At 33.9% G+C, this 13,802-nt stretch overlaps 1 protein-coding gene across 1 annotated transcript; it reads left to right on the top strand.

Annotated features, from left to right (window-relative positions):
* Positions 1–5,113: 5,113 nt before the first annotated feature.
* On the top strand, positions 5,114–11,580 carry LOC127837386 (3-oxoacyl-[acyl-carrier-protein] reductase FabG-like). Its single transcript, XM_052364394.1, has 9 exons — positions 5,114–5,278; positions 6,431–6,570; positions 7,515–7,607; positions 7,823–7,961; positions 8,489–8,529; positions 9,085–9,154; positions 9,720–9,756; positions 10,034–10,106; positions 11,054–11,580. The coding sequence occupies exons 1-9, from the start codon at positions 5,242–5,244 to the stop codon at positions 11,231–11,233; spliced, it is 810 nt and encodes a 269-aa protein (XP_052220354.1). The 5' UTR covers positions 5,114–5,241; the 3' UTR covers positions 11,234–11,580.
* The last annotated feature ends 2,222 nt before the right edge of the window (positions 11,581–13,802 follow it).

The raw sequence follows: 13,802 nt of genomic DNA, 5'->3' as shown, positions 1-13,802 counted from the left end.
AGATCTTCGGGGTGATATTCAGATCGAATGCGCACGTTATCGCGTTGACTATTTAATTAGTCATGTAATTAGCAGATGCACACCATAGACGATTGTTTGTAACTGAGCCTTTTTTCATAGTTACACAATTCAGACGGCGTGTTCTTGTTCAGAATTATTAAAGGCTACCGAGACATATTGAACAAAACATCACCAATGCTCCAAATAATTTAGATATCCTTGCTGATATTGGTTCTATACTGGTAAGTATTACGGACCAACGGACAAAAGCGGAAACAGTGATCAAACGAGTCGATGCAATTAAGCATGTGTGTTGAATCATAAAGTGAAACAAAGCATAAACTTGATGGCATGAAGTTATTTCAAAGTGTCGTCATCAAATGAATAAATGACAAAATGCACACAACCAACGAGCAAATCTATTCTGATCTTGAAGGTCAATTTATTATGCGTTTTCATAATATCGATGTAAGCTGTCCAACTATTTGAGTATGGGCCATTAACGTAGCGTCAAATAAACGGACGGAAGATATTTTACTAGTTAATGAAGTATCACACACTTCGGGCTTCTGGAACTTTGTCATAGGCGAAAACAAATATATAGCATGATTTCTACAACTAAAGTTTGATTTATTGGAAATAGCAGTAATAAGACTTTTGTGATTGGTCAAGTTGGTGAATTTTAATAACTGTGTTTCAACACACTATTCGCTGATCTTCTTATAAATAAATATAACACTGTCCCCATTTATACTTCACATAAACAACGCAATAAACAGTTCCGAACCTAAGAACAGCAAACACTAAACTATTTTTTTATTTTATATGATTTATTTGCTAATGATCAGATCATCAATAAATCATCAGCGATGAAGTTATGCTCTTAGGATTTTAAGGATCGTATTCGCCAAACTAATAATATGGCCTCTGTTTTACAAATCAGAACATAAAAAGAGATATTTGAAAAAAATATCCAATATCATTTTGAAAATGTAAAAGGATTATTATAAGACATGAGAAAAATTGCGTGTAAGAATGGTCATTGATAGACACTTCAATGTTAATGACTAACATTGTGTTTGGGTTAATTGTTTTAAAAAAAGGACAAAAAAGTATGGTCGATCTACATACAAATATATTTTTCGGCGATGTTAGTCAAACCTAACAATGCGTTTTTGTTTTGTCCAATTATCTGTCTTTTGTGAAATCTCGAGATTTTAGAATTTCAAAGAAAGCATAGTGAATACAATTTCGTCATTAAAAATGTACTTAGCAATGAAAAGGCATAACGAAGTACTGTTTAGATCAGTGTATGTTTTAATGGTGACGAGTAAACGTAGTTATACTTTAAAGCACTTTAAACGTTATTCTTTTTACTTTGCCTATATTTTGTTAAACAAATACAATTCCTGATCATGTTCTAAAAGTTGCATTACTCCAATATTTTATACGACAAAATGTACATAATATAAATAGTTTGTGTATTTTGTTTTGTTTTTAAATATTTTTGGTATTGATTCTGACCATAGTGGTACATTAAATATTCATAATTTTTTTGTATCAGCTAGATAACGCTTAAGATAATCTACATTAAATATTTGTATCATGTATATCAACTTTGGCAATACATAAATTAACAACATAGTGCGACGATGTATATCGCTTCGTTTGACGACAACATATGTACACAAAATTGAAGCACTTCAAACGTCTTTCACGAAATAACATCTATGAATGGCTCTTCTAGATATTGTGGAAAGCAATTTTATCTTTAAGCATCAAAATTGTACAACTTTGACCACTAATACAGGCACATTTTCCTAACCATCCTTTGTGTTTTTAATGTATCATCACGACTTTCCCACATGTTTATATCTTTATTAATCTTATGGACGGAAGTATGATGAACGCCTACATGTTCATTGGACACGAGTCATACGTTCTTACCAATTGTGAACTGATATCCACTAGAGTTGTTCTGTAGAATCATTCAAATGATATTATCATAACCAGAATTGAGATTTGTAATCGACGATTTGGTGGCAAACGTGTATAGGGACGTGTTCACAGATCTTCTAAATGACACATGTTTGAGTGTTTGTTTTATTTTGCTTTTCACAAATTATAAAAATGTACGCAATATAAAAATAAGGGATATGACATTAAAATAGAAGAATATTATTTACATTATAAACAATTATCAAACTTATTATAAAGTAAATTAAATACTAAAAATCAACGAATATTTCGTAAAAGAATTGAACCATAAAAAATCAGTGTTCAAAAGAGCATTTTGCATCGTATTGATTCTCTGTTACCAGACCACATCTAGTGTTGCTATTTTGGCTATAAGATGCTATAAGAAACATTGATTTTGTATGTGTTAACTTTATTTTATGAAATATTGTACGACATACTTGTTGAGTTTGAGCGTGTAAGGTATTTTAAGCATTCCTTTGGCAAATATGTACATTACTAACATAGCTTTATTATACCAATAGAGAAATACAACCTGAATGGGCAAGCGGTGAGCGCGACGGATATAACGCTCAACGGACTTGGGTTTAAAACCCGTCGATATCACATCCGTTTAAATAAACTCTTTACTCTTTTATTATACTTAATTTCGAAGAAACCAAAAAATGAAATACATTCAATGATATGTTGATATTGTTTAATTACGATAGTGTGTGATCAATGCTCTTTAATGATACTTCATTTAGAATTAGAGAAGAGAATCAGATGTCGATCATATCGAGGTCATATACAAAGAATAATTTTACAGAGATAAAATGCTTGTGTGATTTATGAAGTCGTGAATAAACGGTTAACTTTGTTGTTTTTGTTATATGTTCCATCTGTGTTAAAAACACAGCGTTAAGCGATTGTGATTTTAAACCTAAATATGCACGTTGAAAACATTTGTTTGTTTAATCTTATATATTACCAATATACCACTTTGCCGGTAGGACATTGCTAGTTCTGATCCATAATATACATTTTTAAGATTGATGCAGGAAATTGCCGGAAACTTAATTAAAAATAAAAAACAGAACAAAAGCAACGTACTTGTACGGTATACTTTATTAAAATATAAGATTTAGAAGCAAAGTTCTTACTCCCATCCTACCATATGTGCCAAAAGGAAAAAAGCTACTAACGACTATTATAATGAAGCATAAACTAATGGCAATACCAATGCAATAATTGCATCAAGATGTATGTTTCTTGTGAACTGCATCTCACTTCAATTAAATCTATTTACCTATGAAAGTGTCATGTTGATACACCAGAGAGTTTTCCCGTAATACCAATAACAATGAGCCTGAATGCCACAAGAACGACACGACGGAAATCATTATTCGAGTATACACCTTCTTACATTTTTCTTGTGCTTGAGTATAATAACAACACGCTGTGTAGCCAACATACATTATTTCGCGAAGCCTGATATGGGTATAATAATAAACATGATCACAGATTCTCGTGATTTAAATATTAGTATATGACTTTACCAGCAAATCTGTAAACAATTTTTGAATAATTATAATAAGAAAAAGATCAAATAAAAACTTCGCATGCAAAATGGGAGGAACCCGGATTTCTTCCACTTCACTTTGCTTTTGAAATTAAATGGTAGCTTTACTGCTATGTCGGTAATACACGTTTGGTTTTAAATTACCTATGAAAACCGCTACGAACGTGTGTTTGTATTTCGATTGATGTTTCTCAATAAACGAACGTACAAATGTTTGACATTTTCTTTGTTCGGATTATATTGCTTTTTTGAAAATAAGGCATACATTCCTGTGTTAATACTATGATATCCTTTTCTTTGAAAACAGTCATTTTGCCACACTGGGAAATAAGTTCTACATTACCGTTCTATGCCACTATACACATGCGTCTGTGCGTGATTAAAAACAAAACACTAAAATACAAAGCTATGACTAGCAATTACATAAACTCAAAAATATACATGTAAGCTTAAGGCATATACACAACCGCATCGCAATGCCATGCAATAACGGACATTAATCGCTGTGAATCGCTTACTCGTTTTAATTATCCCCATTCTATACAGTTGTCACCTCTATACTAAGAAGTGCTTCCCACAATTCACTTCACGTTAGTACACAGGTCAGTAAGACCGGTGTGTACACAATGAATTATCACTATTTAGCGTAATGTAATTCGTCAATACTGTGCTAAACCGGTATTACTGTTGTTTTGCTTTATACCAGCCCGTAATGTCTGCATATAAAAGTAATTACAGGGTACCAGAGAAAGAGATAATTGAATTGAATTTGAACAAATTGTTATGCCCCCCTTTGAAGAAGAGGGGGTATATTGTTTTGCACATGTCGGTCGGTCGGTCGGTCTGTCGGTCGGTCCGTCCGTCCGTCGGTCCGTCCACCAGATGGTTTCCGGATGATAACTCAAGAACGCTTAGGCCTAGGATCATGAAACTTTATATGTACATTTATCATGACTGGCAGATGACCCCTATTGATTTTCAGGTCACTAGGTCAAAGGTCACAGTGACTCGAAATAGTAAAATGGTTTCCGGATGATAACTCAAGAATGCTTAGGCCTAGGATCATGAAACTTCATAGGTGCATTGATCATGACCGGCAGATGACCCCTATTGATTTTCAGGTCACTAGGTAAAAGGTCAAGGTCACAGTGACAAAAAACGCATTCACACAATGGCTGCCACTACCACTGTCAGCCCATATGGGGGGCATGCATGTTTTACAAATAGACTTTGTTCAATATTACAAAACATAGTGGTATATGCATTATAATAAAGGGTTTATCGCACAGCCGTCAGGTAAACATGCATGCGTATCTTAAACGTTTGGCCTTTAAACATCTTGGCTGGTTTACATAAAGGAGACGAATTGTTTCAAAACACATCCTGTTTAAACTGGTCTCGATAATTTGCACCGCGTCGATACACGAGACGAGCGTTTTAATGAATGAATTGACTTGTAGCACCGTATACTAGAACGTGTACTTATGTTTACAATAATATATGTAAAGTAAACAATGTTACCATTGCAAACACTTGTGTTATACATTCACCCTTTATTCATCCGCGATTGTACAGATTAGCTACGCTATCTGAAGTTTAACTTTGTTATCGATTTATTCACACTTATTTTAAAGGTTAAACGCACGATATCGCGTTTGAAATGAAAGGGTTATAATTTAGGACATATATAATTTAGACACGAGATGAGTTCTTTGCAAGGAAAAGTCGTTTTAATTACAGGTGAGTGATGTTAATGTATGTTTTTTGAAAATTATTTTTAAACGTTTGCATATGTATAACTTATATGCAATCCTTGTTCTATTATAGTTTAAGTTTGCGTCGTGAATATAATTAGGTGGAATGTGGCAAATGTAGAGCACAGTTATCGCCCATGGGTCAAGGGATGTCGATTGTGAGAAGCTTGCATTGTTTAGGAACAATTAACATTGGATTAACAATCTTACATTAAAAAAATACACTACAAGTAGTTTTCCTACAATACATTGCAATAAGACAACAAGTAGTTTTACGATCGCAGGATATCATTGTATCACAAAGTACTGAGATAATAATTGTACAACTATTTACTAGTAGTCGTACTACCTACCGATATAAGTATTATCTTGAAAATACGTATCATACTGTCGCAGGTTAACTTACAATGAAGAATACAAAGGCAGTTACTTAAGACGTCCTAAAAAGAGATCAAGACTAGTTGTCGAAATTTAAGAAACAAGTTGAAACGATAAAAAAAAGTAATTTTATTACCGGATACAATTTAATCAATTCCAGTATGAATGATTTTGCTTTTATTTTTATTTATTTGCGCCTACATTTACTAAGAATAAATCTCTCAAAACTAAGTCAAATTCTGACTTAGTATCGGGGTTAATGCAAGTGACCTACCATGTAACTTACACAGAAAGCATTTATATTTTGAATATTAAATCATTCTATTATAAAAAAACGTCTTAAGGAAAATCGCACGCAACGTCATTTATTAAGAGATAAAATAGTTATTTATTTTGTTTAACAGTTAAAATCGCAAAATATAGGGTAGATAGGTCCGCTAAACTTTTATGTTCGTTATTGATTTTAATTTGTGCATGGAAAACCAACTATAAAAAATATTAAATGACATTCAGAAATCTTCCGAATCTATATTCAACAGTACTTTATAGCGTTTATTATCAAGTTAAATTAGCAAATACGAACATCAAACATTATCGCAAATTTAATATTTAGTTTACGGAATAATGTCAAAGTTAGCAAAAACTCAACCTAAACCAGGGACTTAACCCAGGATGCATTTGCGGAAAGGGAAGACGGATGTCTCGTAGAGGGTACGGCCATATGGTGCACTCGATAAATATTTTCTACAAATCGCTATAGGGGCGAGCAGTGGAATCGGTGAGGGTGTGGCCCTTCATCTGGCCGAGGAAGGGTGTCGCCTGTCGCTGACCGGAAGGAGCGCAGAGAACCTTCAGCGGGTCGCCGACGCGTGCAAGGAGAAAGGGTGTAAGGAGGACAGTGTAAGTGGAGGTTAAACAAAAACGCCTATTCAGGTAAAGTCTGCGGGTGTATGCATATACATTTGCATCTCGTCGGGAATAAGTACTGCATAGACCCCCAAAAAATACAATAAATGCACATGATCATTAATTTAACATTTTATTAAAAAGTTTTGTTTACTCAGAACAACACAGTTTCTAGGAAATATAAGTTATTACTTTTTAACCAGTCCGCAAATGTATTAATATACGGGTTCAGCGTACACCTATTAATACACCCATTGATAAAAGTTATATGTATTTCATGCTTCATATTGTATTCGATAATCACTGATATTTTCATCTAAGCAGTAATTTTGAGACGTGTTTTTTTGCTATTGATATATTTGCACTGAGCCATGAAATGTGATCTCGACCAGGATATGCATCATCTGATGGTATGGTTGCTATTAAAGGGACACGTGTCATATTTTGTTTTACAATAAGAAAACGATCATCTTAATATAAATTAGAAACATTCAGTGTAGGCTATGCATATTGCTTGTTTGTTATGCTCTTTTGTTTGTTCAACACAATTAGTCAGACAAAAGTATGCCTCTGGTGAAGAAAAGTGCTAGAGTATGCACTTGTTCTCGAGAAGCAGCTGCTGTGGGCATACTTAATTTTAAAAGCTTTATTCTGCTCAGACCTTAACATTTCAACGGATGCATATTATAGGATAATAATGTTTGATACTTAAGAAGATTCGCAGGCTATGGTTACATGTATAGTCCAAGTCTTATGTCTTGCATATTCTTACTCAAAGCCATATTGGTAAATTTTTTGAAAAAACTAATTTAGTGATACATAATTTTGGGACTAAATATTTGCTATAAATGAATATTTCCCATATAAAAAGGTCAAGTAGTATACGCCAAGCTCTTAAAGACTATGCGACATGAATTGGAATACTGTGTGTTTTTCAGGTGATTTGTATCCCGGGTGATATAACAGTCGCGAATGACCGCAAAACAATCGTCGAAAGAACAGCTGCGGCATTTGGAGAAATACATGTATTGGTGAGTTTGTTTGTAGCTATTTTGAATATTTAACACTTTCCTTGCAAGAGGCGTGTCCTATGTGGCTTAATTTCGAGGTATTGCTGTTATCTATGCTTTGTCCTGTTAATGTTTCAGTCCGTCTTCATATAGACGCGTGTTTCATGTCTTTTTTGCTGCATATTACGTTTGTCAGTTTGTATAGAAAAGATTGCAAATATGCTAATTATGCAAAGGTAAACAACGCTGGCATGATTCACTACAAGAGGATCAGCAATATTACCGAGGAAGAGTATGATGAACTATTCGACACCAACATGAAGTGCCACGTTTTTCTAACGCAACTTGTGTTGCCATATTTAATCAAGACGAAGGGTAATCATGCAATTTTTACCTTAACATAATCCTACACGAGACACGTTAGGTTTTTGTGCATAGTCACACGTTGCATATATAATTGGACCCGTTTAATTAATAATTGAGAAGTGGATGTAACATGTTTGTCCTCCAAGTACTATATCTGGAGTTGTATATTTCGTTTATGTAATATTTATTAAAATGTTTCTCTTAACAACTGTCGACATATGTCATCTCAAGTTTTTTTGTTAACACCCAAAGCTTCTGTTTTAATCGAATCACATACAATGTCCTAAACAAGATGCATCTGACGATGATTTCTCTGCAAATGACACTACACATATTGCGCATTGTTAACTTGAATATTACGTGCTTGGTCTAGATTAATCTCATTGTCCTTTTTTGCACGTAAAACAGTCGCAACAGTTTTACTATTCATATTTATCGCAAACCGCAAAGCGCGCTTAAGGATATACAAATAACAAACATCCTATTCCTATAAAGGCAGATGTCGATTTTTAATGTGATTCATGTTGTGTTTAAAGGTTGTGTCATCAACAACTCAAGCATCTGTGGCCAAAGAGCCGTAAGTAATCAGTTAAATATCCACAAATAAGTTCGAACGTGAAAACATCAGGGCATACATAATTAATAACACACATTGTTATCATATTAAACACAGCATTCACAATAAACACAAACTGTAGGATGTAATTTTGTGCATGTGCCGTTTTTGATGTACCTTATTTTGTGGGATTGTTCCAAACATTTGATGTAACAAACCACTCATTTCTTTGAACAATACCAAGAACGCCAGCAAGTGGTCAGGTTTAACAACACCGATTACACAATTACTTAGTATTGAATGAAAAGTTGTTGCGGACGATTTCTGCCCAAGTAGTGAAGGTGGTTCTACTAAAGGTAGTACATTAAGCTACAAGTATGCCTGCAAACACATTAATGGCCGATGCAATCGAGACATATCTTTTTATCCAAACTACATATTTTAAAAATCCAACAAATGTTTATTTGTTCCCTGAAATTTCAACATCTGAAACAAATTGGTTTGTGTTATAAAATAATATGTTATACTTAGTCTTCGTTCCCTTCAGAAATTTATTCATTCTGATATTTCTTGTAGATGCCAGAAATCGGTCCCTATTGCATGAGCAAATCAAGCATGGACATGTTCACACAATGTTTAGCATTGGGTGAGTATCTCTTCTTAAGTGACTTGAAGATACATTTAATTGCATCGAGTGATAAAGACCTGTCTGTTTTTATAAAATCACTACATGTCTCGTTTTGTTCCCATATGAAGCGTATTCCTTTGCTGTGTTCGTCTCTCTATATTGCCCACACGTTAATCACAGGATTAAGTGTAATATTTGTTTGAACATATACATCCATTTTACAAATTCATAGTTGTGTGAAGATGTTTAGTGGCAATTTTTGTACAAAATCGTATGTGTTATAAAATAATTTGACAATCAAAGACGGAAGAGCTGGACCGGACGTCTATAATCGGCCCGCAGCCTATATATCGGCCCGATGAGAAAAACAATTAATTTAACTTGTATTAGTTTTGGTTCATATTTGGTACATGCACCTCTTCAGAATAAAACAGATTCGAATGTCAAAGAAAATTACCAATGATGTGCATTAAAAAAAGTGTTTTATGATATGTGGGACGATTATATCATACCTCAAAAGTGTTCTTTCACCAAATAACCAGTGCATGTGTTAATATGAGTTCATTTGTCTCTATTTTTTAAGAAATGGCTCCCTATGGTGTTCGGGTCAACTCGATAAAGTAAGACATTTATGTAATGTTTTAACCTATAAAGTTTAAAGGATTGTATTCTCGCTGAGTTTGCAAAAATGCTTAGATATATTTCGTTCTATACTGTAACTATATTAATAACCAATCGACGAAGTGGAATACCAAACATTGTGAACATGACCTTAAACTTCTCAACATTTTCGACATTAGAACAACATTTGGTAGTTTTTTGACATTTGCTATACTTATCCAACACACCGACTTCAAGCCCCGTATAAGATATTAAGTGACTCGTATTTTATTAAAGCCCAGGCACGATTGTGAGCAACATCTCTAGAAGAGCTCATGGAAAATACCAGGACGAGGAGCTGTACCAGAAGGTATAAACGAATAATTTAATTTAGCCTCGTTCTGTTTAAAAATGGGCTTGTGCGTGTGCGTAAAGAGTCATCTTAGATCAGCTAGTGCTTTCCATACAGGCTGATCAGGGACGAAACTTTCCGCCTAGACTGGATTTTTGTTTAGAATAAACAAATCAATGGAAGCGGAAAATAAAGTCCCTGATTAGCCAGAGACGATTCTTAACGCAAATCCATTTAGCCCGGATTTCACAGAACGTGACTTAATTGATGAACCAATAATATTTTCTGGCAATTTAATTGATTAATTTTTTATTAAATTCTTACTATTGTATTTATGGGTCTTAATTTAATTCTTGAATGTCATAGATGAACTACCATTCAATTATTGTAAGGTTTGTGGGATTTGTATTCCATAATATTAATATTCCTCGATGGGCCAAACTTCAGTTCTTGGAAATAAATGCTTAGACAAATATTATATTCTACGATTAGGGTATGTTATTGCAATATGTGATGAGCAGTTGTTTATAGATGAATAAAAACAATTTTGAGTTTGACGCGAACGGACTAGAACACAGGAGAGTATGCTCCACTTGGTCACAATACGCAACCATAGGGAAACTGGCTCTTACTTAAATAGATAAAAAGACAATAACAACTTCACATTCTTTCGGTTATAGCATTATTTGACAATATTATTTACAAGTGAAATCCTTAGAATCTCTGACGCAAATTGATCATCATGTGTCTACAAATAAATCATTAAATGATGAAATAAAAATTGAGCAACTTCTTCCATTGTAAAAAAATCTAACATTTATTATTCAGTTCACAGAGACGCAGGTCGGCTATAATGAAGTACGCACAGCTTTTTAAATGACTTATTTATTGTATTCGGCTACTGTAATCACAGACCGGCGTTAATTAAATATACGCTTACAGAAATACTTCTATATATTATTCAGTTCCTTGTGGCCCAGGCCGGCGTTCATCCCCTGGGTCGGGTCGGGCAACCGGAAGACTGCGCGGCGGCGGTCGCATTCCTTGCCTCCGAAACTTCCGGATTTATCACGGGACAGATCCTATTTGTAGACGGCGGACGGAACTGCGTATCAGCCGGAATAGCAACAAATATAAGCAAATGATAAACATGAAGTGTGTAGAAGACAGTCGTTTTAAGTCTTCACTTTTCAGTATTAAATAAAATACCAGTGAATCAAAATGTCCGGTTATATTACACCAGTGATACATGAAAAGCATAGATGATCATGTTCGATGGCAAAATTTCAACAACAACATAATGATAAAGCGACATTTAGATAACGAGAACAAGATACATATTTTCTTTTATCACAAGTTCTATGATTTTATGTTATGATTTTTTTCACCGTTTTTTACATTGTTAAAGAGTTGAACTGGAGAATTTCGCAGGAAAAATGACGTCATTTCGTCAAACAAATATTGTCATTTCACATTAAAACAGTGAAAATTATCGACAATGTTCACGGTTATTGTTCACTGTTTGAAACAATTAAATTATCAGTTTTTATTCACTGACTTTTCTCTATTAACCACCTGAAAGCATAAAATAAATAAAGGGTGAGACTTGCCGGGGCTTTCCTTCAGATACATAATGCAATAAACTGGGTGGGAACATCGAACTTAAACAAGTGGCATTTTGAATGATTGTTTTTGTATTTTTGGACGGTACCGTTGAAACCGTGATGTCCTTCATTCTTCAATACTTTTTAAACCGCTTACGCTGAACCACGTTTGTTTACTTTTGACCGAAACAACTACACAAATAGATTACGTACACTTTACATGATAACTCAAAAGTGGGCGTTGGTAAATGTGTGTTATTGAACAGTGACCTTAACACACTGTCTTTTATCGCAAACTATCACACAAATGTCATGCCTTTTGAAGTTATTTCAAATATCCTATGTATTCATGTAATTTACCACTTGCATGAAATACTTGAATTTACGTAATACCAATAACGTGAAATGGCTCAAAACACCTCACGCCCTAAGGTACGGGAACGTTGAATGTATGGGGGTGGAATAACAATAATATATAATTTTGATTACATGTCTCCATTACATATCTCGAGATTAATTTGCGATTTATATATTAATCAAATTATACTTATTATCCATAAAACAAATTACTTTTGAAGTATTTTAAAAACACATCGTAATTTGACAACAAACTTTCTGTGACCGAACCAGACATAGAATTTAGTAATTAGATTTTGAATATTTTATATTTAACAGAATGCAGTTCTAGCACATATTTCGTTTAAACAATACAATTAATCAAAGAAGTCTTTGCTTTATAAACATTGGTGCCATGATAGTTGTGTTTGGGGTGGGTTTTTTTCAGACTGTAAAACTTAAACAATACTGATAACTCTCTCTGTCTCTAAATTATGTAAGTGCATATCCATATGATGTTATTTTCTAATTAATAAGCTTAATGTTATCCAATTTGAGCAAATGTTGTATTTACCATATAACATGTAGATTACCATGCATCTTACAATAAAATCCTTTGAAGTCTCAGTCCTTATAGTCCAACTCACCATCCGCTTAAATTAATGAAATAAAGTCTCTTGCACAGCTCGATTGAAATAATTATAATTCATGTTACAGACATTACTATATATAATTAGTCTATGAAAAAAGATTGGCAAATGATCAACCTCATGATATCGGTAATGTCCATAATCCGCAACGTCCACACTGGATCGACAGTACCTTCTTAAATCGTATTGCATTTATCTCACAAATTCTCGAATATTCTAAGACAATAATGTGCAACAGGGGCAATTATTCTTGTTAACCACAAATGTAAATCAAAACACAAGAAAAGTCATTTTGCATTACCATGATGGCAATGAAATGTCTTCTATTTAGCATGCACTTATATTGATGCATTTAGCAGAGATACGCACAGTGCTGCGTTAACTAATTGGCTAAATACACATTTTACCGCTTATATATGTATGTACGCATGCACGTGCATTATCGAAATGCGAATGATTTCTTTGTTCATGCGATGGGGTTTGGAGATATGTTAAATATAAATGTAATAACCGTTTGTGTACTAGTATTTGCAAGTCAGACTAAAACTGTGACACATAGGGTACTTATACATACGATATATACTGGATATCCAAGGTACCACGGTATCGCCAAAATCACGGTACTTGATAATATATGTAATCACAAAAGATTCTCGTAAGTCTTTGTGGGTCCATTAAACATACTCGTTCACCATTTATGTCGCTTAGTCAATTAAAACGAGTATTCTGTGCGTGTAATGATTTTGGGATATTCACCTGTTTATACAAGTCGTATATCGCTTGCTATGTGTGTACATGGTTTGGCAATTGGTTACTTGCCATAAATAAAGGACCACGAACGTGTGTATAATGGTCATGCATTACTGCTGGAGCAACTGGAGTTTCACTTCTTTATATTGTGAGCAACATGCTCTCTAGATGTCAAGTATCTCGAACATTTTTAAAGTTGTTTATGTTTTGTTATAAATGGACATTTGATTCTATTATAAAACTCGCACGTGTACAGATAGAGAGCTACATGCATAGTAAAATTCATGCATATTTAGTCTCCCTGAATTTATTGTAGAGCGTTTATATTTCACAAGAAGTCTCAGGTCCAGACCACTGGGTGAGGAACTTATTTA

The sequence above is a fragment of the Dreissena polymorpha genome, chromosome 7, assembly GCF_020536995.1.
Source record: "Dreissena polymorpha isolate Duluth1 chromosome 7, UMN_Dpol_1.0, whole genome shotgun sequence".
NCBI lineage: Eukaryota > Metazoa > Mollusca > Bivalvia > Myida > Dreissenidae > Dreissena > Dreissena polymorpha.
This window is presented reverse-complemented; position numbering and strand designations above follow the sequence as displayed.